The sequence below is a fragment of the Dasypus novemcinctus genome, chromosome 27 (genome assembly GCF_030445035.2).
Source record: "Dasypus novemcinctus isolate mDasNov1 chromosome 27, mDasNov1.1.hap2, whole genome shotgun sequence".
In the NCBI taxonomy this organism is placed as follows: domain Eukaryota; kingdom Metazoa; phylum Chordata; class Mammalia; order Cingulata; family Dasypodidae; genus Dasypus; species Dasypus novemcinctus.
Window position 1 is genome coordinate 44,559,862 of NC_080699.1, and position 27,323 is coordinate 44,587,184.

The 27,323-nt window shown below is 40.7% G+C and overlaps 1 protein-coding gene across 1 annotated transcript in view; it reads left to right on the top strand.

Annotated features, from left to right (window-relative positions):
• The first annotated feature begins 6,042 nt into the window (after positions 1-6,042).
• The window catches only part of LOC101423221 (beta-galactosidase-1-like protein 2), an 88,679-nt gene continuing 67,398 nt past the window's right edge, over positions 6,043-27,323 (top strand). Inside the window, exons 1-4 of the mRNA XM_004467678.5 lie at positions 6,043-6,159; positions 6,699-6,791; positions 7,022-7,219; positions 25,825-25,893. Of these exons, the coding sequence (XP_004467735.1) occupies positions 6,700-6,791; positions 7,022-7,219; positions 25,825-25,893 (359 nt within the window). The 5' untranslated portion in view covers positions 6,043-6,159; position 6,699. The remainder of the gene's footprint in view (positions 6,160-6,698; positions 6,792-7,021; positions 7,220-25,824; positions 25,894-27,323) is intronic.

Consider the following 27,323-nt stretch of genomic DNA (forward strand, 5'->3'; position numbering starts at 1 on the left):
TCATCTATGGAAATGCCAAGCCCTCACATAGCCATTTCTTTTCCAATGCCATCAACTTTTTGATGGATTCCTTAGCACTGCATCTAAACTTGTCTTAAACCCCATTTGTGGAGACAGCTTTAGGTATCAGGTTCTGTAATTGCTGGGATGCAGGGTCCAATAAGCCTGATCTTCAGAAGACACCAGAAAAAGGCTGCTCTATCCTTCCACAGAGCCCCAGTCCACCACACCTTTCAGGGCCCCTGGCTGAGACAATGGGAGCATGCAGTGTTCTTTCGTCGGGTAGCTACCTTTGTTTCCCCTTAGGGAAAAATGGAGGAGGAGTTGTTCTTAATATCAGTGTTCCAATGAAGCAAGATGATACGACATGGTTTAGAACTGCCTTTGGCAATTTGTTTTCTATTTTTTAATAGTTTTAATTATGTAAATAATTTTAAAAGTCAAGTAGTTTCATAAAGATTTTAATGAAAAACAATAGCTCTCATTTCCATCTTTATTTATTGTAGGTAAAATTATTTGTATCTTGATATAGAAGATGAGAATTTATGGCTCCTACACCCCTTCCACACACCCACATAGTCTTTCTCTCTACTTTTCCTACCAGTATAGTTACATCAAGAATTTTGGTTAACTCAATATTTATATTTAGTGTTTACATTAATATGTATTGTTTATAGCTGGGCCACATAGTGTTTTATGATGTTCTTTCTTGTATGTCTTATTTTTGGAAATTTTGAATCTTTTACCATTAGACAATCAAGATATCAGTTGTCATAATTAATACTTTTCTATAGTCTAGATTTCGAAAATAATATATTTTCATCCCACAATGCACTCATAATGTTAATATAAAAATAATACTGGGAAGCGGATGTGGCTCAACTGATAGAGCGTCCACTTATGGGAGGTTCAGGGTTCTAACCCAGGGCCTCCTGGCCTGTGTGGTGAGCTGGCCTACATGCAGTGCTGCCACAGGCAAGGAGTGCCGTGCCACGAAGGGATGTCCCCCATGTAGGGGTGCCCCATGCGAAGAAGTGTGCTTCTCAAGGAGAGCCGCCCCACACGATAAAAGCACAGCCCACCCAGGAATGGTGCCACACACATGGAGAGCTGATGCAGCAAGATGATGCAACAAAAATAGACACAGATTCCTGGTGCCGCCGAGAATGCAAGGACACAGAAGAATACATAGCGAATGAACACAGAGTGCAGACAACGGGGGGGGGGGGGAAGGAGAGAGAAATAAAATAAATCTTAAAAAAAAAATACTGACATAAATATGTATAAATAATAATATTATATTATTACTAATATAATAATTAGTAATAATGCTAATTGTTATTAAGACTACTAATATAAAAATAAATACTAGGAGAGAGGCATTGCAAAATGCAAACCCTAGAATATCTAGTGTTTATCTAGATATCTCTTCTAGATATCTAGAATATCTAGCTGGGTTTCTATCCTGGGGAGAAACAGTCAAAGTAAGGTTGACTGGTTACTTTCAATTTGCAGAAAGTGGAGAAAGAAAAGGATGAATGCTGGGCTTCAAATTCCCAGCTCTAGTGCCACATAAATGATCTCAAATTTTTGTGTGCCTTAAATACACCATTATCTCCTATAATCACAGAATTTAGATTTCTGAAAACTGAACCCAGAGTTTGATCCTGCAATTGCAAGTACAAGGGAAACTGAATCTCCAGTTTTGCAGGGTATCTGCTCTTATCAATTAGAAGGAATAGTACTCTGAAAATTGGAATTGGTACATACTGGCAGATCTTGAAGAAGATGAGTCATTGAGTATCTAAATTTTCCTGGGTCTTCTTTGTCAACAGAAGCAGACTTCCAATCCATCTGAGGAGGTTAATCCTGCTTTGTTTATGGGCCTGTAATGGCTTGAGGTAGCTGACTTCAAGACACTGCTGATTTTTCTCAGGACCCACCTTACCACCCTTCTTTGCTTCTGGACCTGTAACCAGTCTGAAGTTCCAGAAAGCTCTGAAAAGTGAGATAAAAAGTGTGATATATGAGGATGAGAACAGCGTGAGTTCTCCAAGTTATATGGAGAGAAATCTGGGGAATATGTGTGAGAATGATTATTAAGGGTGTGGGATAATGGTGGAAGGAACATAAAGTTGGACCAAGCTGAAATTTTGATAGGGGCACATTTAACAAAGATTCTGGATTCAAAGTTTTAGTTCAGAACTTTACAAGAGCCCCAACAGTTTGACTGACTGAAACATAGATCAAAAGTTAGCTGTTTTACTTTCCTAGCTGCTATGACAAATACCACGTAATGGATTGCCTTAATAACAGGAATTTATTGGCTGACGTTTTCAGAGGCCAGAGAGCTGATCCTCCTGGGGTTGGCAGTGTTGTGGCTGGAGCAATCCTTGGCAAATGGCAAGGTCCTCTCCTTTCTCTTCCAGTTTTGTTGATGCCCAGCTTCTGCTCCTCCAAGCGGTGGCTTTCTCTTAATAAAGCCTGCAGTAATAGGACTAAGGCCTCACTTGGTCGACACACCTTAACTAAAAATAGCATCTTCAAGAGACCTCTTGAAGGTCTATTTCTAAATAGACCTTCTAAATAAAGATTTCTGAATCTATTTACAGTGGATTTAGACCCACAGGAATGGATTAAGATTCCACATGGATGATGGATACATTTCTCCTGATTGCAGTTGTAGGCACTCTTGGCTCCCTGTTGTGGTGGTTGATCTTCTTCACCTCCCTGTTAGCTGGCCGGGGTAAGTCCAATAAACCAGAGGGTAGGAATTGCAACTCGGTTGAGGCTCAGAACCTTTCTATCACATGGACAGTCCAGAGATTCAGGTCTCCTCAGTGCACGCAAACCCCAGCACCAACCACAGGTCTGGTAAAAGTAACAGAAGAGGCATGTGTAGAAAGATCGCATCTGAATCCAACTCCATCACACTCAGGAACATAAACTCCAAAGTAGGGCCAATTGACATGGCAATGAACTCCAGAGCCATTTGCCATGACCATAGAACTTGTGGGTCTCTGTAGTCCTCAGAAGAACCAATACCTGGGCTTGTATCTACTTTGGCAATTTCTGGGACCCTGGTGAGGTGTGCATAGCACGACTCCTCTGATGACCTCCAGACTCTTTTCTAGGGACTCATAGCCATATAATCTCATTTGTCCTTTTCATTTCTCCCTTTTATTCAAGGTCAAAAAGCAGTTTTTAACACCTGCTGTTACATGAAGGCTGAGATATTCTGCTGGTCTGAGTTGACCCTTTTATTCAAGGTCTTTTTCTAATTACACCATCAGCTGGTGCTTGGTAGTTTGATACCTTTTAGAAAGACCCTCAGAAGCAGTTTGCTTTCAACTGGCAGGTCCAGCAATACACCTTCACAGTCCTAGTTCAGGGGTATATCAACTCCCTATCCCTGTGTCAAACTGAACCTTGAACACCTTTCTCTTCCACAAGACATGACACTGATCAATCATATTGATGGCATTATGCTGGTTAGACCTACTGAGCAGGAAGTAACTACTCTCGTTGTTACTTGGTAAACTCTTATCGGTAAGGCATTTGTGTGTCAGGGAATGGGAAATAAATCTAACAAAAATTCAGAGGCATTCAATCTCAGTGAAATTTCTAGACTTCTGTGGTGAGGCATTTCAAGATATCTCTTCTACAGTGAAAGATAAATTGTTGCTTCTGGCCCCTCTGACAACCAAAAAGGAGGTATAATGCTTCATTGGCTTCTTTGGATTTTAGAGGCAACATATTCCTCATTTGGGTGTGCTACTCTGTCCTATTTCCTGAGTCACCCAAAAAGCTGCTAGTTATGAGTAGGGTCTAGAACATGGGAAGGTTCCACGACAGGTCCAGGCTATTGTGCAAGCTGCTCTCGCTCTGCTACTGGGGCCGTATGATCCAGCAGAAGTTTCAGTGGCAAACAGAGATGCTGTCTGAACCTTTGGAAGGCCCTTATAGGAGAATTATAACACAGACCCTGAAGATTTTGGAGCAAAGCCCTGCCATCCTCTGTGGTAACTATTATCCTTTTGAGAAAGAGCTTTTGCCTTGCTAGTGGACCTTAGTAGAGACTGAGGTAGAGAAAAACTACATAAATTCTATAAGAAATCTTTGGCTTTATGTAGTACAGATTTACTGACAATTATTACAGGATTACTGACTAATAAAGGGCTTAGATCTTAAAAAGCAATAAGATGGAATACTATGTACAATTAATATCATTTGTATAAATAATTAATATAGCCATACAAACAGCAACATGTTTTGCAGGAATGAATATGAATCAATGGAATGATTGACTAAGGAAATTGTAGGAAAATGGAAGTGTGGAGGGGAGATAATGAAAATCACCTATTAAAATTAAAAGGAAAAGCAAATTACAAATAGTAAGTATTAAAATCATTCCAAAAACCACTGATATTTTAGTTAATTTTGAAATATTGACTTAAATTTTGGTAAATATTTTTTAATACACTTAATTTTTAAAAAAGATACTGAGATTACATAAATGTTACATAAAAAATATAGGAGATTCCCATATGCCCTACCTCAACCCCTCCCATATTTTCCCACATTAACAACATCCTTCATTAGTGTGGTACACTTATTACAGTTGATGAATACATTTTGGAGCACTGCCACTAAGCACGGATTATAGTTTACATGGTCATTTACATTCTCTCTGCACAATTTTGTAAGTTATGACAAGGTATATAATGGCTTGTATCTGTCATTGCAATGTCATTCAGGACAATTCCGAAGTCCAGAAAATGCCCCCATGTTACACCTGTTTTCCCCTCTCCCTGCCCTCAGAACCTCCAGTGGCCACTGTCTCCACATCACAGATAGAAGTTCTTTCATTGCTAGAATCGCAATTCCAGGAAGTCCACTCTAGTCCATCGTTCATGCTCCAGTCCTGAGGATTCTGGAATGGTGATGCCCACTCCGCCTCTAATTGAGAGAGAGATTTCTTAAAATGCAATGGTTATTGTGGCATTCAGTGTCTACACAGAGGAGAGTTTAATTTCCCTTGGATTGCATGGCTCCAGCTGTGGGAATTTTAAGTGGAGCTCTCCCACCCCAGCAGGCTGTAAGAAGGACCATCCCAACTGCAAGGGTGCAGTTAGCCTTGGATTCACCCAGCTCTTCCCTCCCCTAACCTGTAAGGCCCTGCTGCAGAGAATGCACAAGGAAAGCTCCCCGACAGGTAGCTGGCTAACTTTAGTGTGCAGAACCTTCCGGAGGGTTTGTAACACCCTGGAGTGACACTGAGAAAGCTGCCTTCTGGGTAAGCCCCTCAGCTGCCTTCTGGCGGGCCTGCCTCAGTGAAGCAGGACGGGGCAGTCAGGCCCCTGTTAGCTTCCCACTGGGCGCTCGCGTCTCCAGGGCAAGGGGTTACTCCTTATCTTATTAATCTGCATCTCAGCACCTAGCACAGGCGAACGCTGGACTGTGAACAACTGGTGAACCTTTCCTCCCGACTCTAGCCCGGACTTCCAGGAGGCGCACTCTCCTAGGGTCAGCGGTTGTGCGGGAAGTCTTTCCGAGTAGGGCTCAAAGCGCGCTGGTAATTAGCACACGGCCTTCCATAGGCCGCCTTTCCCGGACAGACCCCAGGCACCCCGGGCTCTCTGGACACCCAGGGCTCTGCGAGTCCTAGTTACGACACTGCGTAACTGGCAAAGGTCAGAGCCTGCCTCGGGGACCCGTGGGCGGTGAAGCCGCCCCACCCTGCAAGCCGCTGGAACACTCAGCGTTGGTGTCGGCGCGGTGGCTCCTACTGCTGATCTCGGGCCGCGGGGGCGGGTCCCAGGAGAATGGGTCTGCCGGGGAGGGGAGGTTGTGCCTGAGAGGGAGGTGGGTTCTGCCTTGTAAGGGGTGTGCGTCCCGGAGGTGCGTCTGTCAGGATGGGGGGCGGTCTGCACGGCGGGGGGGGGCTGCCGGAAAGCGGGAGTTTGGATGGGAGGGGAGGGCGAGGGGAGGGCAAGGGGCGGGCGCGCGGAGGGACGGGACAGATGCGGCAGGTGCCATGCCCACCCCCAACTCCGCAGACGCGCGCGCGAGCCGGAGCGCGGGGACCCTGCGCAGGTCCGGGCGGCGGCTGCAGAGAGCCGAGCGGAGGCGTCTGGCTGCCAGATCGGCCCGGGCTGAGTAAGGGGACCCTGTGCCACCTGGACATCCCCACACGAGGGCCCTGGGACGCCCCAAGGCTCCCCCCGCCCTTGGGCCTGCGCCGGCCAGGCCCCTCGGTTGCCAGGGCGCTCCTCCTGCGCTCTCTCGTGCAGGGTCCCCGGACCCCGGGCTCGATGCCTGCTGGTTTCTCCCCAGGGGGTCCCCGCTCCGGCGGCCTCGCGCTCATTCTGCTTCGCTCTGCTCTCCTCAGAAGCCGAGGCCGCGGTGAGGAGCGGGGGGCGCCTGGGCACCCGCGCCCGCAGTCCTGCCCCGACGGCGGCTCCGCGCCGACCCAGCCTTCCTCCCCGCATTGCCCGGACTCCCGCTGGACGCTTGGCCCCGAGGCGCCGTCTTCATGCCAGGGAGCGGCGAGACCGCGTGGCAGCTCCTCTGGAGTTCCGCCTCACGCGTGGGGACCGCCTCCGCCCTCTCGGGCCCCCCGCGCCGTGTCCTCCGGCCCCCGCGCGCCCTCCCCTCCTTCCCAGTTCTCCCTGACTCTCCTGTATCCGTGTGTTTAGCATGGGGGCGTTCCAGGCGAGACTGGCGTGCGTTCTGTGTCTGTCTTCAGCCTCGTGGATGGCGGCCGCGCTCCCAGGACGCAACCCGTTCAGGTGTGTGGGCACAGGCACGGGTGGAGAGGCGCCTCGTTCTGCGGGAAGTGTGTCTGGCCCGAAGAAAGGCCTTTCCCATCCGCTCATGTTGCATAACTCTTTTCTTTTTTTTTTTGTCTTAAAAAATTTTTTTTAATGTTACATTAAAAAAAATGTGAGGTCCCCATGTACCCCCCACCCCACTCTTGGGCAGTCCTCTAGCACTTCGTGCCCTTCCTTCGTCCTTGCAGGATCGATCAAAGTCACCTGACCCCGTCCCACCGGCAGACGCGCGGGATGGGGCTGAAGGTCACCGGCTCCAACTTCACCCTGGACGGGTTCCGGTTCCTGATCGTCGCGGGCACGATGCACTACTTCCGGGTGCCGCGCGAGTACTGGCTGGACCGCCTGCGGAAGATGAGGGCCTGCGGCTTCAACACCGTGGTCACGTGAGTGCGGCCCCGCGGCGCCTGCGCCGGCGCGGCGCCTGCGCTGACCCGCCCACGAAGCCCTCGCCCCAGACCCCAGGAGACCAGGGGCAGGGGTGGCGGCCTGTCTCCTGGGGGTTCGCAGGCTGCCTGGATCGCCGGGGTTGATACCCAGGTGGTGCAGCCTGGCCCAGCCCCTCCAAAAGTCTTCTTCTGGGGGCAGGACTGTGACTTGCATGGGCAGTGACCCAGGTGGTGGCTAAGGCTGAAGAGTTCTGGGCCTCTTCCCGGAGTGCCCCCCTTGGAGAGACAGCGAGTCCTCGCAGTGACGACTCCCAGGATACAACACTGATCCAGGAAATCTTGTCTTTTGGAGATGGTTTTCATTGGGAGACAGGCCTGGCAGATAATATAACCACCTTCATTCCAGAAGCTGAAACTTTAAAAAATACACAATTCCTTTCTTTTCTTCAAAGCTTAGCAAGTGCTTACCTACTGTTTTCACAGTCAGTTTTAACTGTTTTATCTTTTCCAATGATTTGATTTTTTAAAACATAGGTTTAGAAGAAACCTGTCTGGAATATAATTTGGTGAATGATAGTGAGGTGTTGTTTTAAAGAATCTCCCCCCCCCCAATTGTCTTAATACTCTTTAAAGTTGCATATTCTAGTTATTTTATATAAATCTAATTATACAATTCCTGTCCTTTTTATCTGACTTTTTTCACTCAAGATGATGTCTTCATGGTTCATCTATGTTGCAGCACTTGTCAGAACTTCATTCACTTTTATGGCCAAATAATATTCCATTGTATATATGTACCATATTTTGTTTATACATTCATCATCTATTGATGGACATTTGGGTTGCTTCCACCTTTTGGCCATTGTGAATAATGCTGCTATGAGCACTGGTGTGCAATTATCTACCTGCCTCTCTGCTTTCAATTCTTTGAATATATATGTGAAGTGCAATTGCTAGGTCACATGGTAATTCTATGTTTAACTTTTTGAGGACCTGCCATGTCCATAATGGCTCATGATATTCAGTACCTATTCATGTGCTTAGTGGCCATTTGTATACCTTCTCTAGAGAAATTCCTGTTCAAGTCCGTTGCCCATTTTAAAATTGGGTTGTTGGCCTTTTTGTTGTTGAGTTTCTGGAGTTCTTTGTATTTTCTGGATATTAAATCCTGTCATATATATGATTACCTATATTTTTTCCCATTCTGTTGGTTGTCTTTTCATCTTCTTGATAATGCCCTTTGATACGTAAATGTTTTAAATTTTGTACACTCCAGTTTACCTTAGTCTTTAGGTGTAAAGTCTAAGAATCTATTGCCTAGTAACAAGATTCTGAAGATATTTCCCTATGCCTTCTTCTAAGATTCTATGATTTTATTAATTAGATCATTTATCCAGGTTGAGTTAATTTTTGTCTGTGTTGTGAGATAACATAGTATAAAAGAATGTTTTCATTCTTTTTCATGTGGATACCCAGTTTTCCCAGCACCATTTATTAAAGAGACTATTCTTTCCCCATTGAGTGGTCTTGGCAGCCTTGTCAGAAATTGATTACCCATAGATGTGTGTGCTGATTTCTGAACTTTCAGTTCTATTCCATTGATTCATATGTCTGTCATTGTTTACTGTAATAGTCTGAGGCTTTTATGGACCTCAGGAAATCATGTCTTTAGAGCTAATCCATTACTGTGGTTATAAACATTGTAGGTGGGACATTTTGATTAATTTACTTCAGTAGGACATGACCCAGGGTGGTTCTTAATCCTCTTATTGGAGTCCTTCATAAATGCGATGAATACCGAGAGAATCCCACAGAAGATAGAGGAAAAAGCCACAAGAGCAAGGAGCCTAAATCAATGTACTGTTAGAAAGGAAACCAGAAGCTGATGCAACAAAACCCCCAGAAGAGGCCACCATGTGCCAGTCTTCTGGTAGAAAGCATTGCCTGATGATGCCTTGATTTGGAAATTTTCAGGGTCTCAGAACCTGCAGACCTAATAAATCATCATTGCAAAAGCCAGCCCATTTCTGGTATATTAACTTTGGCAGCTTTTAGCAATCTAAAACATTTATTGTCTTGATTACTGTAGCTTTGTAATAAGTTTTTTTTTTTTTTTTTAATTTTTTTATTTTTTATTGACTTTGTAATAATATTACATTAAAAATATATATGTGAGGTCCCATTCAACCCCACCCCCCCACCCCCCCTCTCCCCCCCCCAACAACACTCGTTCCCATCATCATGACACATCCATTGGATTTGGTAAGTACATCTTTGGGCACCTCTGCACCTCATATACATTGGTTCACATCATGGCCCATACTCTCCTCTATTCCATCAAGTGGGCCCTGTGAGGATTTACAATGTCCGGTGATTACCTCTGAAGCACCATCCAGGGCAGCTCCATGTCCCGAAGACGCCTCCACCTCTCATCTCTTCCTGCCTTTCCCCATACCCTTTGTCCATTATGTCCACTTTTCCCAATCCAATGCCATCTCTTCTATGTGGACATTGGATTGGTTGTGTCCATTGCACCTCTATGTCAAGAGGAGGGTCAGATTCCACCTGGATGCTGGATGCAATCCTCCCATTTTCAGTTGTAATCACTCTAGGCTCCATGGTGTAGTGGTTGTCCTTCTTCAACTCCATCTTAGCTGAGTGTGGTAAGTCCAATAAATCAGATGTAATAAGTTTTGAAATTGAGAAGTGTGAGTCTTCCCACTTTGTTCTTTTTCAAGATGTTTTTGGCTATTCAGGTTATGATTAGTTTTTCCATTTTTGAAAAGAAGGCTGTTGGAATTTTGATTAAGAATGTGTTGAATCTGTAAATCTCTTTGGATAGCATTGACATCTTAATCATATTAAGTTTTCCAATCTGTGAACATGGGATAGCTTTCCATTTACTTAGGTCATTAATTCTTTCAGTAATGATTTGTAGTCTTCCATGTACAAATCTTTTACATCATTGATTTAATTTATTCTTGGGTGTTTTATTCTTTTAGTTGCTATTGTAAATGGAATTTTCTTGATTTCCTTTTTGGATTTTTCATTGCTGGTGTATACAAGTTCATTGACTTTTTTAAAAAAGATTTAATTAATTAATTAATTAATTTCTCTCCCCTCCCTCCACCCCAGTTGTCTGTTCTCTGTGTCTATTTGCTGCATATTCTTTGTCTGCTTCTGTTGTTGTCAGTGGCACAGGAATCTGTGTTTCTTTTTGTTCTATCACCTTGCTGTGTTAGTTCTCTGTGTGCAGTGCCATTCCTGGGCAGGCTGAACTTTCTTTCGTGCTGGGCTCTCCTTACAGGGTGCACTCCTTATGTGTGGGGTACACCCCTGCGTGGCAGGGCACTCCTTGCGTTCATCAGCATTGCGCATGGGCCAGCTCCACACAGGTCAAGGAGGCCCGGGGTTTGAACCGCAGACCTCCCATGTGGTAGACAGATGCCCTAACCACTGGGCCAAGTCTGCTTCCCTCATTGACTTTTATGTGTTGTCCTTGTACCCTGTCACTTTTAGAATTTCTTTATAAGCTTTAATAGCTTTCTTGTAAATTCTTCATGCTTTTCTATATATAGAATCATGTCATCTGCAAATAAGGATAGTTTTACTTCTTCCTTTCACTGTTGAGTATGTTAGCTGTGGGGTTTTTCTTATGTGCCCTTTATCATGTTAACATTTTAATAGTTCATGAAATCTCAATGTCTGAATCACTGTTATATGAAAGAAACAAAATAATGAGAAAAAGGATGAAAATAATCTGTAAAAATAGATATCCTAATTTTCTTTGTGATTTCCTCTTTGACCCATTGGCTGTTTGATTTCCACATGTTTTTGAATTTTCTAGTTCTTCCTCTGTTATTGATTTCTAGCTTTATTGCATTGTAGTCAGAGAGAATACTTGGCATGATTGCAGTCTTTTAAAATTAATTGAAACTTGCTTTGTGACCTAGCATATGGTCTACTCTAGAGAATGATCCATGTGCACTTGAGAAAAATGTACACTGTTGTTAGATGATGTGGTCTATTTATTTCTGTTACGTCTATTTGATTTATAATATTGTTCAAGTTCTCTGTTTCCTTATTGATCTTATGTCTGAATATTCTATCCATTATTGAAAGTGAATACTAATGTCTAGTACTATTGATATAGAACGATCTACTTCTCCTGTAAAATATGTCAGTATTTGCTTCATAGATTTTAGGGCTCTGTTGTTAGGTACACATATGTTTGAAACCATTATATCTTTTTGATGATTTGATGTTTTTATAAATGTATAGTGCCCTTCCTTGTACTTTTTTTTTCTTTTCTATCTGGTTGGGTTATTACCTTTTCGGTGCATCGCTTCACCATACAGGGGCACACAGGGTGCACATGGGGGGAGGCTTGTGCCTCCCCATGCTGGGCGGGGCCCTTGTGCCTCTGTGCAGGTCTGGGACACCTCTTTTCTCTTCTTTTTCTTTTTCTTTTCTTCTTCTTCTTTTTTTTAATCAGGAGGTCCCAGGGATTGAACCCAGGTCCTCCATATGGTAAATGGTAGCTCAATTGCTTGAGCCACAGCCACTTCCCCTTGTACTTTTTTTAAAATTAATAGTTTTTGGCTTAAAGTCCATTTTGTTTGATATTTCTATAGCTATACCCACGCTCTTTTGAGTGCTATTTGTATGGAATATTTTTTCCAACCTTTCACTTTTAACCTACTTGTGTCTTTGAATTTAATACGAGTCTCTTGTAAATAGCATATATTTGGGTCATTTCAAAATCCATTCTGACAATCTCTTAGTTTTGATTGGAGAGTTTACATTTGAAGTAACTACTAACAATTAGGACTTTCTTTTACCATTTTACTGTTGGGTTTTTGAAAGTCTTATTCTTGAAGAACTCCCTTTAGCATTTCTTGTAGGGCCAATCTAGCAGTGATGAACTCCCTCTATTTTTGTTTATCTGGAATAGCTCAGTCTCTCCCACATTTCTAAAAGACAGTTTTGCCAGATGTAGGATTCTTGCTTGGCTTTTTTTTCCCGTTTGTTTCCAGCACTTTAAATATTTCATCACACTGTTTTCTTGTGTCCATAGTTTACAATGAGAAATTAGCACTTAATATTATTGAGGTTTCCTTGTACATGGCACATTGCTTCTCTGTGACTTTCAGGATTATCTCATCTTTGGCATTTGATAGTGTGATTACTTTATGTCTCGGTGAGTGTCTGTTTAGGTTTATTCTATTTGGACTTTGTTGAGCTTCTTGATGTTTATATTTATGACTTACATTAAATTTGGATAGTTTTTAGCAATTATTTATTTGAATATTCTTTCTGCCCCTTTCTTTATTCTCCTTCTGGGACTGTCACAATGTGTATATTAGTATACTTAATGGTGTCCCACAGATATCTCAGGCTCTTTTCTCCATCATTTTTCTCTTTCTCAGACTGAGTAATTTCAATTATCTTATCAGATTCACTATTTCTTCTATCAGCTTGAATCTGCTATTGAACCTTGCTGGGGAATTTTTTAAATTTTCTGTTACTGTGGTCTTCAGCTCTGTTTGGCTTCCTTTTATGATTTCTACCCCTTTATTTGTAACTCTTTTTGCTTCCCTATCATTTTTTAATTACCTTTAGTTCTTTATCCATGTTTTCTTTTAGCTTTCTGAGCATATTTAGGAAAAGTTTTTAAAGTCTTTGTCTGGTACATCCCAGGCCTGGCTTGTTGATGGATTCTAATGCTTTATCTTGCTCCTTTATATGGGGTTTCAGTCCCTGTTTCTTTGTACCCCTTGAAATCTTTTGCTGAACACTTGGCATTTTGTTCTTTTAATGTATTATCTCTAGATTAGTCACTAAGGCATCTGTTCCTTAAGCTTGTATCCAGCTAGTGTTATGACAGATTTCCTTGAATGTCAGGAACTAACAACAAAAAAAAAGAGAGAGGAAAAAGAAAGAAAGAAAATACCTTTCCAGTCTTTGCATAATGACCTATGCAAATGCTCTTCAGAGCTTGGCTTGCTAACAGGGAGTTTAAATAACAGCCTGAGTCAAAGTCATTAGGGCCCTTCCCAGTCTTATATGAGAATGCATCTTTTCTTAATTTGCCAGGGCTGCTATGACAAATACCACATGATGGGTGGCTTAACAACAATAATTTATTGGTTCAGAGTTTGAGAGACTAGAAGTAAAAAATGCTTTCTTCCTGAAGTCTGTAGCATTTTGATGCTGAACGGCCACAATCTGCGGTATTCCATGGCTTGCCTCTCTACCTTCCATTACATGGTGATCTCTCTCTCCTTATAGCTGATCTCGTTTCTACTGACTTCTGACTTCCCCTTGTGGCTTTCTCTGACTTCTGGCTTTGCCATCTCCTGACTTACTTTTATAAGGCTTCCAGTAATATGAATTAAGGCCCACCCTGATTCAGTTGACCACAGCTAAATAGAATCTTCAAAGGTCCTTTTCACTAATAAACCTACACCCTGACTTACTGTAACATAGTCAAGCATACTATTTACAAACGATACAAATGGGCTCACACCTATAGCAATCGGGACTAAGTCTTGAATTCATCTTTTATAGGGTACGTGATTCAATCCCCAGCCTATGCTGTTCTGGGCATGCATGCAAGGCCCCAAGAATTCTTCCATTTACGTGGATCTGAATGTCTCTTTTCTCCTAGGAAATACTATTTCCTCCTGGTCTAGTTATTGCACTGTATGTCCTATAGTTGGCAATCCTTTACCCCAGGCAGCTGTGATTTGAATAGTCTCTTACAGTTTTCTAGATGCCCTGTGAGCCACTTCCATGCACTGTGCATGTTCTGGGATAACAGGCCTGTGATGAGTGTCCTGGTTCAGTTCTTCAGGCATCCATCACACAGCCTGGCACAGATATACACGCACCCTGGTGTGTGCACAAGGGCTACTCTGCTCCCTCTAGACCAGGGGTGAGGGACCCGCGCCAGGAGCACAGATAGACCACCTCCACACTAAGCCAGGAGGCAGTGGGAGAAGGGCCCTAATGTGTACCATGAGGTTTGCCTACCATTTTTAAATTGCCTTTTTCTTGATTTGGCACTCACCCTGTTACTGAAACCCTTTAACTGTTTTCCAAAGCTCTGAGAAAGATGGTTCTGCCAGTTTGGGGTTATTGCTTAAAGCTTCTGTGGAGGGAAAGAATTCTGGAGCATCTCACTCTAACATTACTTCTCTGGACAGGTTTTTTTGCCTTTTTTTCTGGACAAGTTTTTTTTTGTTATTTTTTGGGACAAGTTTTTTATTGCCTTTTTTTTTTTTTTTTGAGATATATCGATCACAAAAAATGTTACGTTAAAAAATATGAGAGGGAAACGGACTTGGCCCAGTGGTTAGGGCATCCGTCTACCACATGGGAGGTCCGCGGTTCAAACCCCGGGCCTCCTTGACCTGTGTGGAGCTGGCCCATGCGCAGTGCTGATGCGCACAGGGAGTGCCGTGCCACGCAGGGGTGTCCCCCGCGTAGGGGAGCCCCACGAGCAAGGAGCGTGCCCCATGGTGAGAGCCACCCAGCGCGAAAGAAAGTGCAGCCTGCCCAGGAATGGCGCCACCCACACTTCCTGTGCCGCTGACGACAACAGAAGCGGACAAAGAAACAAGACGCAGCAAATAGACACAGAGAACAGACAACCGGGGGAGGGGGGGAATTAAATAAATAAATAAAATAAATCTTTAAAAAAAAAATATGAGAGGTTCCCATATACCCCCCACTCCTCCCACATCAACAACCTCTTTCAACATTGTGGCACATTCATGCCTTTGATGAACACATTTTGGAGCACTGCTGCACCACATGGATTATAGTTTACATTGTAGTTTACACTCTCCCCCAATCCATTCAGTGGGTTATGGCAGAATATATAATATTCCAGCATCTGTCCCTGCAATATCATTTAGGACAACTTCAAGTCCTGAAAATGCCCCCACATCACATCTCTTCTTCCCTCTCTCTGCCCTCAGCAACTACTGTGACCACGGTCTCCACATCAATGATACACTTTCTTCCAATGCTACAGTCACAATAGTTCTATAGTAGAATACCAGTAAGTCCACTCTAATCTATATTTTATTCCTCCATCCTGTAGGCCTTGGGATGGTGATGTCCACTCCATCTCTAAATCGAGAGGGGGACTTAGATCTCACATGGCTGATGGATGCAATTCTCCTGCTTGCAGTTGTAGGCACTCTCAGTTCCCTGGTGTAGTGGTTAACCATCCTCACCTCCTTGTTAGCTGACCTGGATAAGTCTAACGAATGGGAGAGTAGGTGTTGCAACTCTGCTGAGGCTCAGGGCCCAGCTCACACATGGCCAGTCCAGAGATTCAAGCCTCCTGAGTATACACCAACTGCAGCACCAACCACAGGTTTAGTAAAAGTGACAGAAGAGACATGTGTAGAAAGATCGCATCTGAATCCAACTCCATCACACTCAGGAGCACAAATTCCAAAGGAGGACCCGCTGACAAGGCACTGAACTCCAGAGCCATCTGCTGTGACCATAGAACCTGGGTGTCTCTGTAGCCCTCAGGAGCACCACTACCTGGGGTTGTAGCTACTCTGGCTGTCTCTGGGATCCTGCTGAGACGTGCGTAAGTGCGACCCCTCTGATGACCGTCAAACTTATTTTGAAGTCTCTTAGCCATATAAACTCATTTGTTTGGAACAAGTTTTTAATCATTAAAAGTTTTCAGGAGCCGATGTGGCTCAGTGGTTGAGCAGCTGATTCCCACATACGAAGTCCCAGGTTCATCCCTGGCCCTGGTACCTCAAAAAAAAAATCTTTTTTTCAGTATCAATTCATAAAAACTTCGCTTCAGAGACAGTAGGTCTTGACTACACTTTGTGAACACATGATGGGGTTTGTTTCTAGGCCATTATAAAGTGCTTATTTTATCTATTCACCCTTGTGACATCACTTCACTTTTAATTATTCTATCTGTATGTTTTATTTATGTTTGTTATACCTTTTGCCAAATAGGATTCTTACTTTCTGGTTTTATACTGTTTAAATATCTGATAGACAAGTCTCCTTTCCCAATCTTTTATTGCCTTATTTTTTTTCTTTGCTATTTTAAAAAATACTGCCTTCTTTTAAATGGTGGAGTGTGTTTTATCATTCAATTACCTTTCCTCTATTAGCTTGAGAGGCATGTACTTTTTAAATTAGACCCAAAAGTTTGCTTAGAAAAATAAAATAACCCATCATATTATGAATTAAGACATTCTAATGCCCAAAAAAGAGCATCATCTCAAAATAAACCAACATACATCCTTGACTTATCAACAACGAATGACCCCTTTTCTTTTATCCACCTTCAGATAATGCAGACTTTAGAACACTTTATCTCTATTACTTCCATCCTGACATATATATGCTATTGTTGTGTATGTTCATTCTGCCTGAAAAACTTTCCTTTAGTATAAATTTGCTTGTGATGAAATTCTAAGTTTTTTTTTTGTCTGAAAATTACTTCATTTCCTGTTCATTTCTCAGGGATGTTTTCAGTTGGTGTAGGTTGCCAGCCATTTTCTTTCAGCACTTTGAAAATATGCCACTGCCTTCTGGCTTTTATTGTTTCTGATGCGAATTTGGCTGTTGATCTCTTTTATACTCCTTTTTAAAATAATTTTTTATTTTTATTTTTAAAGAAGCTTTAGATTGCATAAATGTTACATAAAAAATATAAGGGATTCCAATATACCCCACTCCCTCCCCCTCCCATACTTTCTCACATTCACAACATCCTTCATTAGTGTGGTACATTGGTTACAATTGATGAACACATATTAAAGCATTGCTACTAACCTTGCACTACAGTTTACATTATAGTTTACACTTTTTCCTGCAAAATTTTGTAAGTTGTGGCAAAATATACAATGGCCTGTATATGTCACTGCAATCCTGTGAGCTTAACTTTCTCTCTAGTTGCTTTGAAGACATGAACAATTTCTTTTGGTGTTTGATTTTCAGCAGTTTTCTTATGCTGTGCTGGGTTATGTTTTTCTTTTTCTTTTATTTTGTTTTGGATTCACAGGGCTTCTTGGATTTATGGCTTGAAAAATTATTAGTTTTTGAAAAATATTCATCTTTTCTCTCTTTAAGTATTGTTCCTGACCTATTCTTTCTTCTTCTGGAGTTCCCCATGTCTCTTACCCTCTCTTCTGCCTTTTTCATCTTTTTTTCCCTATATATATTTTCAATATTCTATATTTCCAGTCCATTAGTTTTTTAACTGTGTACATTCTGCTGCTAAACACATCCAGTGAGTTAATAAATTTCACTTAATGAATTTTTTTTCAGAATTAAAAAAAATTTTTAAATAGTTTTAAGATCTTTGAAAGAATAATCAGTCTTTATCTCTTTGAAAATATAAAAAGAATTGTATTTTAAAGTTTGCATCTGATAACTATATTATCTGGAACACTTTCAGTCGTTTCAATTATTTGTTGCTTCATTCATGTTGTCATTTCTCCTTGTGTGACTTTATTTTTTAATTCCCCGCCCTTGCGGCTTTTGCATGCTGTCTGTTCTCTGTGTCCATTCGCTGTGCGTTCTTCTGTGTGTCGGTATTTTATTTTTATTCATTTCCCTTCCTCCTTGCAGCTTGCTTGTTGTTTTTTGCTCTATTTGCTGCGTGCTCTTGTGTTTTTTACTTGTCTCCCTTTTGTTGCGCCACCTTGCTGAGTGGGCTCTCTGCGGTGCTCGCGGGCTGGTGGCTCTCCACGGCGTGTGGGTGAGCCTGCTTTCATAAGGAGGCCCTGGGACGCGAACTCACGGCCTCCCATATGGTAGATGGGAGCCCAACTGATTGAGCCACAGCCGCTTCCCTCCTTTTTAAAAAACTGGGCGGTAGAACTTGTATTTAAAAACTTGTCAAGGGAATTGGATTTGGCTCACCTGTTAGAGTGTCCGCCTACCACATGGGAGGTACAGGGTTCAAATCCAGGGCCTCTTGGCCCATGTGACCCATACAGTGCTGACGCGCAAGGAGTGCCATGCCACGCAGCGGTGTCCCCTGTGTAGGGGAGCTCCATGCACAAGGAATGTGCCCCACAAGGAGAGTCGCCCAGTGTGAAAAAAGTGCAGCCTGTCCAGGAGTGGCACCGCACACATGGAGAGCTCACACAGCAAGATGATGCAACAAAAAAAAGAGACACAGATTCCAGGTGCCGCTGACACAGAATACAAGTGGACACAGAACACACAGCAAATGGACACAGAGCACCGACAGTGGGGGCGGGGGGCAGGGAAAGGGAGAGAAATAAATAAAATAATTCTTTAAAAAACTTGTCAAAATAACTTGAGGCTAGGATAATTTTATTTTCATTCAAAGAATATTAAGGTTCCCTTCTGGCTGACAGTGAGTGGTATTAAGACATCAGTATTACCTTAATTTGATTCAGGGACTATTATTATTTGAAGCTGGAGTTCAGCTCTATCAAAGGTTAGTTGTTTCTTGTTTGCCCTTCTAGAGAATTGTCCTTCAGGGTTTCAATCCAGAGTGCATTTGTGTGTGGTGTGGGGGCGGGGGGGGGGGGGGGAGGTTATCAGGCATAGTTTCCTTTTGCAGCCCTAGATTTAATTTTGCTCTCCTAGCCCCAGGAGGCTCACAAAAATTCTCCTGACCCTCTCAGCTATCTCTTCCAGAACTAGAAAAAAGTAGCCCCAGTTGGAATCATTTTCTGGGTGTCTGTCTTCTTTCTGATCTTGGTTCCATAACTCTTCATTGCCTTTTTAAGCTTTCTGATGCCTTTTAAAATATATATATGTATTATTCATTAGAGAAGTTGTGAGCTTAAAAAATCATGCAGAATTCCCATACATAACCCCTCCACTAACACCTTACATTGCTGTGGAACATTTGTTACAGATTATAAAGGAACTATTACCGCTAACTGTGGTCCGTAGCTTTCATCTGGAAAAATTTCCACACACCTCCCTAATTACTGACACTATGTATTAGTATTGTAAATTTGTTCTAGTTTCATGAGAGAAAATGCTCATATTTGTGCTGTTAACCACAGTTCATCATCCACATGGTTCACTGTGTTATCCATTCCCACGTCCTGTACAATCTGTCCAAAGAGTACTCAGTGGCTCTCACACTAATCACAGAGTTGTGCAGTCATCGCCTCAGGCAATTTTAGAATGTTTTCATTATTTCAAAAGGCAAAATCCTATACCCCCTTTTACCTCCCATTGTTGATCCTTAGAACTGAAATTTCTTCTTTGCATTGCTGCAAAATATTAAAATATTACTGTTAACTGTTGTCCATAAATTACATTAGTTGTAATTTTTCCCTTGTTTCACCATATTCTTAACACTTTGTAAAAGAAGAGCATTCCTATATTTATACTATTAACCACGATCCTTGCCCTCCACTGAAATCACATGCTATGCATTCCCTAGATTATCCTCTAATTTCCTTTCCATGGAAATTTATGCCCACAGACTACCCCTTTCAGCCACAATCACATTTATACACCAGCAGTGTTAAGTTATAGTCACTATAATGTGCTACTATCAATGCTATTCATTTTTTCTGATGCCTTTTTGCAGTTAAGAAATTATTTGTTCATTTTTTCTAGTTTTCCTCATTAAGAAGTTTGGTCCAAAATTACATAGTACCCTCTTGTTGGAATGGAAGTTCTCAGTTATTTCCCCCCATTATTCTTTGTTTTCATTTTATTTTAAAAATAATAATTTATTGAAATTCATGAGCATACTTCTGTAGCCAGAACCTAGGCCAAGAGCTTGTAATATACCAGCATCTCAGGACCTCTCTTGTGTCCCCTTCCAGTCATGACCCCTCTGAGAGGAAGCTACTGTACATTCTTCTAATGCGTAAATTACTTTTACTTGTTTCTGAACTTTATGAAAATGGAATCATATGATATATATAAACTTTTTTGTATCTGAATCTTTTGCTCAAGACTATTTTAGTGAGATTCATTCATGTTGTCTCATTATATTTGTTCATTCTCATAACTGTATTGAATTCATTGATAGTTTTACCAATATTTACTATTATGAATTAATATTTGGATTATTTCAGTTTTTAGCTATTATAAGTGCTGCCCCGAATGATCTTGTATTTGTCTCCTGATGAGTATATATAAGCATTTCTGTCGGATATATACCTAGGACTGTTTATTAGTGACGGGGTATGTGCAGGTTCAGCTTTAGTAAATAATGCCGAGCAATTTTCCAAAGTTGTTTTAATAATTTACAATTCTACCAGCAGTATGACTTCCATAGCTTAATCAGTGCTTTATATTGACTAATTATTTTTGCCATTGTGGGGGTTTATGGTGATATCTCCCTGTGGTTTTAATTTGCATTTTTAGGTGACTAATAATGTTAAGTACCTTTGCATATGTTCATTGGCTATTTTGATATCTTCTGATTTGAAGTACCTGTTTAAGACTTCTTCCTATTTTTCTTTTTCTTTTCTTTTCTTTTTTAATTTCTTTAAAAATTTTTTTATTTAATTGCCTTTTAAAAAAAGATATATAGATCACAAAAAATATTACATTAAAAAAATATAAGAGGTTTCCTTATACCCCACACCCCACCCGACCCCACTCCTCCCACATCAACCTCTTTCATCATTGTGGCACATTCATTGCGTTTGGCGAATACATTTTCGAGCACTGCTGCACTGCATGGATCATGGTTTACATTGTAGTTTACACTCTCCCCCAGTACATTCAGTGGGTCATCGCAGGATACATAATGTCCAGCGTCTGTCCCTGCAAAATCATTTAGGACAGCTCCAAGTCCCCAAAATGCCACCACATCACATCTCTTCTTCCCTCTCCCTACCCATAGCAACTACCATCGCCACTGTCTCCACATCAATGATACACTTTCTTCCATTGCTAGAGTCACAATAGTTTCATAATAGAATACCAGTAAGTCCACTCTAATCCAAATTTTATTCCTCCATCCTGTGGAGCCTGTGATGGTGATGTTCACTCCACCTCTAAATCGAGAAGGGACTTAGATCCCACATGGTGATGGATGTGATTCTCCTGCTTGCAGGTTGTAGGTACTCTTGTTTCCCTGGTTTTCTGTTGAGTTGTTTACCCCTACCCCTCACTTGATTTGTTGGAGTTCCTCATATGCTTCTTTGTTATTCATACTTCTTTAATTTACATACTTCGTTAGAAATAGTTTTACAAATATCATTCCCCACTTTATGGACTTTAATTTTCAATGTCTTAATGTTGCCTTTTGATAAAAGGAAGCTTTTGTCTTGAAAAAATTGTCCTTTAATTTTCAGATAATTGAAAATGATTGATTAATTTTTCCCTAATGGGAGCTGTAGTCTAACTTTCCGTTTTATTACTTCAGTCCACAAATATTTATTGAGCACTGAGATAAAATGGTGGACAAGATAAAATTGATTACTGCCTTCATGGAGATTATAGTATGGTAGGTAAATATTGACGCAAATAATAATTTATATATACTGCTTCAATGTTTATTATTTTATTCCTACTTTATGTCTTATTGCAGAGTACTCTAATAATTTTAATTATTTCATTTCATTTTAACTAAAATATCTTCATTGTGGTATTAGCTATCGCTTTTTAATAGCTACTATTTTTTATTTAAAGAAAAATAATCTCATTTCCTGTGTAAGATTTTATCTAGCAAGGGTTATATGTTAAGTTTTAACAATATTTTGCCATTTATTGGAATGCTCATGTAGTTTTATGGAGTATTTGACTAACATATTTCTCAAAGTTGAATTATCTTTACATTATTTTTGACTGATTTGGTTGTTGAATAGTCTTTTTTAATTTATTCACTATATATTCTTTAAAATTTATATATCTATATTTTGTTTCCTGTTTCCTTTTCCCTGTTGACAGAATGTAAGCTTCTGAATGCAGAAGATTTTTATTTTTTGGTCTTTGCTGTTTATGGTAATATCCCTGGTGATTAGAACAGTATCTGGCATACAGTAAATGCTCAAAAATATTTCTGAATAAAATCTCGTCTATTCTTTCCAGTTTTATATTAATTGTATTAAATGAATTTATTTTAATTTGTTATGTGTTGCATAGCATGGGACCTTGGAATTTTTCCCTTTTATTAGTTGTTTTTTAGAAAAGTTGTATGTTTACAGAAAAAGCATTCAGAAAAAACAATGTTCCCATAAACTCCCCCTATTATAAAACCTTGCATTAATGTGGCACATTCATTAGCATAAGTGAGACCTTGGAATTTGATTCCTACTATTAAAAAAAATTTATTAGTAAAATTAATGGAGTTGGTACGCAGGGTTTTATGTGTAGGATAATTGTAATTTTCTTCCACACTTTCTCATTTAATCAGATCTTTTGTTTCTAAAAAAAATAAGTAATTTCTATTTTTTAAAAAGAAACAATCTTCCATTTACTAGAGATGTCCCAACTCCTTTGTACACAATTTTGCATAATATTCTGAGTTTCTTTAATATCTTTACCATCTTTTTTATTTCCAATTTCTCATGTCTTTTTCCTCAGTTTACATAGATATTTATTGTTTTTAAGTTTTCAGGATTTTTATCCAAAGCGCTTATGTAAAGTTATATAAATTTTTTAAAAAAATTTCCCCTTCCCGCTCCTTCCCCAGTTGTATGCTCTCTGTGCCCATTCGCTGTGTGTTCTTCTGTGACCGCCCCCATCCTTATCAGCGGCACCGGGAATCTGTGTCTCTTTTTGTTGCATCATCCTGCTGAGTCAGCTCTCCGTGTGGGTGGCGCCATTCCTGGGCAGGCTGCACTTTTTTCGTGCTGGGCGGCTCTCCTTACGGGGCGCACTCCTTGCGCGTGGGCTCCCCTACACGGGGGACACCTCTGTGTGGCAGGGCACTCCTTGCGTGCATCAGCACTGCGCACGGGCCAGCTCCACACGGGTCAAGGAGGCCCAGGGTTTGAACCGCGGACCTCCCATGTGGTAGACGGACGCCCTAACCACTGGGCCAAGTCCACTTCCCTCTATAAATTCTTAATTCATTCTTTTTAAATAACAGTGTAACTATCACTATAGAACCTCACAACAGTATACTTTCATTTCACTTCTCCCATCCTTTGTTCTATGCTGTATCATACGCTTTAATTCCATAAGCTACAAAACTCATAATACAGTGTTATTATTTTTAAAAAATATTCAATTATTATTATTATTACTTTCTGAGGTACCTGGGGCTGGGGATTGAACCCAGGACCTCATATGTGGGAAGCCAGCACTCAATCACTGAGCCACATTGGCTCCCCTGAGTTGTTTTTTTTTTTTGCTTGTTGTTCATTGTTTTTTTTTCTAGGAGGCACCAGGAACCAAATCTGGGACTTCCCATGTGGGAAGCAGGCACACAACTGCTTTAGCCACATCCACTTCCCTCAATTATGTTTTAAAGAAATTTGAAAGTGAGAAGAATATCTTTTTTTTTTTTTTAAAGATTTATTTATTTTATTTAATTCCCCCCGCCTCCCCCAGTTGTCTATTCTTGGTGTCTATTTGCTGCGTCTTGTTTCTTTGTCTGCTTCTGTTGTCATCAGTGGCACGGGACGTGTGGGCGGCGCCATTCCTGGGCAGGCTGCACTTTCTTTCGCGCTGGGCGGCTCGCCTTAGGGGGCGCACTCCTTGTGCGTGGGGCTCCCCTACGCGGGGGACACCCCTGCGTGGCAGGGCACTCCTTGCGCGCATCAGCACTGCGCATGGGCCAGCTCCACACGGGTCAAGGGGACGCCCTAACCACTGGGCCAAGTCCGTTTCCCAAGAATATCTTTTTTTAAATCCATATATTTAATATTTGTGGTGCTCTTCTTCCTTTCAGTTTTCCATCTAGAATCACTTAACTCCTGCCTGAAGAATCTGCTTTAACATTTTTCATAATGAAAATCTGCAGTTAAGAATTCTCTTTAGTTTTTGTTTGTTTCAAAAATCTTTCTTTCATCTTCAATATTCGGTATTTTCTTCTTTTTTTTTTTTAAATCTGGTGTGTCATATTGTCACCTTTATGTAGGTCTGGGATGCCTTTTTTCTTTTTCTATCAAGAAGTCCTAGGGATTAAACCTGGGTCCTCTATATGGTAAACAGGAGCTGAATTGCTTGAGCCACAGCTGCTTCCCGATATTCAGTATTTTCAATGAGTAAAGAATCTAGGTGGACAGGTTTTTTGTTTTTTTCTTCAAATTTTGGTATTTTAAAGATATCTCCCTATTGTCTTCTATCTTGCAGATCTGACAGGAAATCTCCTGCACATATTTTTGTTTTTCTATAAATGATTTGTAAACTGTTTCCTTTGGCTTCTTTTAAGATGCTTCTCTTTTTCATTGATCTTCAATAATTTGATATGATGTACTATGATGTAGTTTTTCTTCTTGTCTATTTTATTTGAGGTTCATTGAAATTCTTGGCTATATAGGTTTATAGTTTTCATAAAATTTGGAAAAAATTTGACACATTTCTTCAAATATTTTTGCTCTCTCCCCCTTTTTCTGAGACTCCAGAAAAGATCTCATGTCACAGATGCTCTGCTAATTTTTTTTTCTGTTTTCCATTTTTGGGTAGTTTCTTTAGCTATATCTTAAAGTTCACTGGCCTTTCCTTCTGCCATCTATTCTGCTTTTAATTCCACTCCATGTATTCCTCATTTCTTAATGTTACTAGAATTCAGAATATTTTTCATTTTAGATATTGCATTCTCACATATAGAAGTTCCAGTTGGGTCCTTCTGTATCTTCTATTTTTTCCCTCATTATGATAATTTTTTTCTCTAATTAATAAAGATATAAAGTGTATTTGTGATAGACTTTTTAAAAGATTTTATTTATTTATTTATTTCCCCCCCTTGTTGTTTGAGCTCACTATCTGCTCTGTCTATTCGTTGTGTACTTTTTTTTTTTTAGGAGGCACTGAGAACTGAACCTGGGACCTCCCATGTGGGAGGGAGGTGCCCAATGGCTTGAGCCATCTCTGCTCCCTAGATTTTTAGTGTTTTCTGCTAGTTTCATCATCATCGTATGTGTTATTTCTGGGTTTGTTTCTATTGATTGTTTTCCCTGGTTATGGGTCATAATTTCCTGCTTCTTGTTATGCATATTAATTTTCTAATGGGTACTGGGCATTATGAATCTACTGTGTTAGCTGCTGGGTTTTATTTTATTCATTTAACGAATGTATAAACTGGCTTTATAAACTTTTGGTTTCTGCTTTGTGATATTTTTCTGTTGTTGCCATTCTGGGTATGGAGCTAAATATTTTATATGTTTTCATGGACATTTAAAAAGAGAAATGTGTGGTTGTGTGACTTAGGACAATTATGCATACATGTATCTATCTAACCTGATTCTCAAGTCCAGAATCATGGAAAAGTATTGTCTACTTGGATCTTTTCTGGGCATTAAAAGGGAAAAATTTCAAGGTAATACACAGTGTACACATAGGGGTTTGGCTATTGGAATCTTTGACCTTCTTCATAGTAGAGGTAACCTAGATCCTAAATTAAAATTGGAGGATCCAATATGTAATCAGATGGAGCCAAGTGAAAGATTCTTAATTTCTCTTATTTTTCATTGCAGGCATATTCCCTGGAACCTCCATGAGCCAAAGAGAGGTCAATTTATTTTCACTGGAAACCTGGATGTGATGTATGTGTAATGATTAAATTGCCCAAGTCTGTGGCTCCTCAGGGGCTTGACTCTGTGGAGATCAGGTGAAGGAGAAGGACACCTTACTTTCTGCTTTTGCAGCCCTCAGAAAGCTCTGCAGTTTTGTTACCAGGCCTACTTACATGGAGCCTAGCCTTTCATGTTTGTGAGGCATTACTACTTACTGTGTGGCTTGGAAATTGTGCTTCTAGAGTTCTACATTTTTTATCCATCATGAGAAACCTACTCTTTCAGCTAAAATAGAAAATTTCTGTGCAAAAGCTTACAGGGTCTCTAAGGCATGACAGAAGTAGAGTAACTGTTTATTAAAAATATATATGCTAAGCATCATCAACTATAGCTCAAACATTGTCTTTGGTACTGGAGATGGAAGGACAATATGCTTTAGGTTTTCAAGAATAAGGAGTCTTTGTAGAGAAGGAGGCAAATAGCAACATATTTGGGTAGTCCAAATTAGGGGAAGGAATCAGGGAAAATAACAGTGAAGTTACAGCTGAGGTTAATTTGAACATTGAACAGACATTAACTAGAAGGGATTGAATGATATTTTAGGCAAAAGATCTAGCAAGGGTTAAGTATGGGATGTGATGTTAGCTGCTGTAACATATAGCCCCCAAAGTCTTCATTGTTTAACACAATACAGATTTATTTTCATTCAAGTAAAATCTAAAACAGGTATTCCTGGTGAGCTTGTTTCTCTTCCAAGCAGTAATAGAGGGACTCAAGCTCTTTTTAACTTATGGCACTACCGTTGTCAGCACATAGCTTCCAAACCACCATGCTTGACTGTATCAAGCTAGCAAATGGATGACAGAACATTGAGAATCTTCTATGGGAGTTGGGACACATTGATTCTGTTCATATTCTCTTGGCTAGAAGCCTGACACATGGACAAATCTAAATGTATGGGAGGCTGGAAAATGTAGATGAGCTTCATGCCTAGGAAGAAAAGGGAATGCGTTTGATAATTAACTTTCTGCCATACCTTGTGTTGTCTGGAACTGCAAGTAATGCTCTCTGGCTCCAGTATAAGAATTAAATGGAGGAACAGTCAAGAAATAAATCTAAGTAGATAGACAGGGGCAGATCCTGGCCTTATATACCATCTTACGGAATTTATAATCTATTCTGAAGCAATGGAGAATCAATTGAAGAATTTTAATTTGGGAAGTTCACATTTGCAATTTATAAAGATAATTCTGGCAGTATTTTAAAGAGGCAGAATACCATAGCGATGAAGATTGCATTTTTGGAAGCTCTCTGCCTGAATTCTAATTTTATTTAATTTTTAAAATTTTATTTATTTTTTATCTTATTTAAAAAAATTTTTGGAGGTACTGGTAATTGAACCCGGGACCTTGTACATGGGAAGCAGGCACTCAGCCACTGAGCTACACCTGCTTACTATG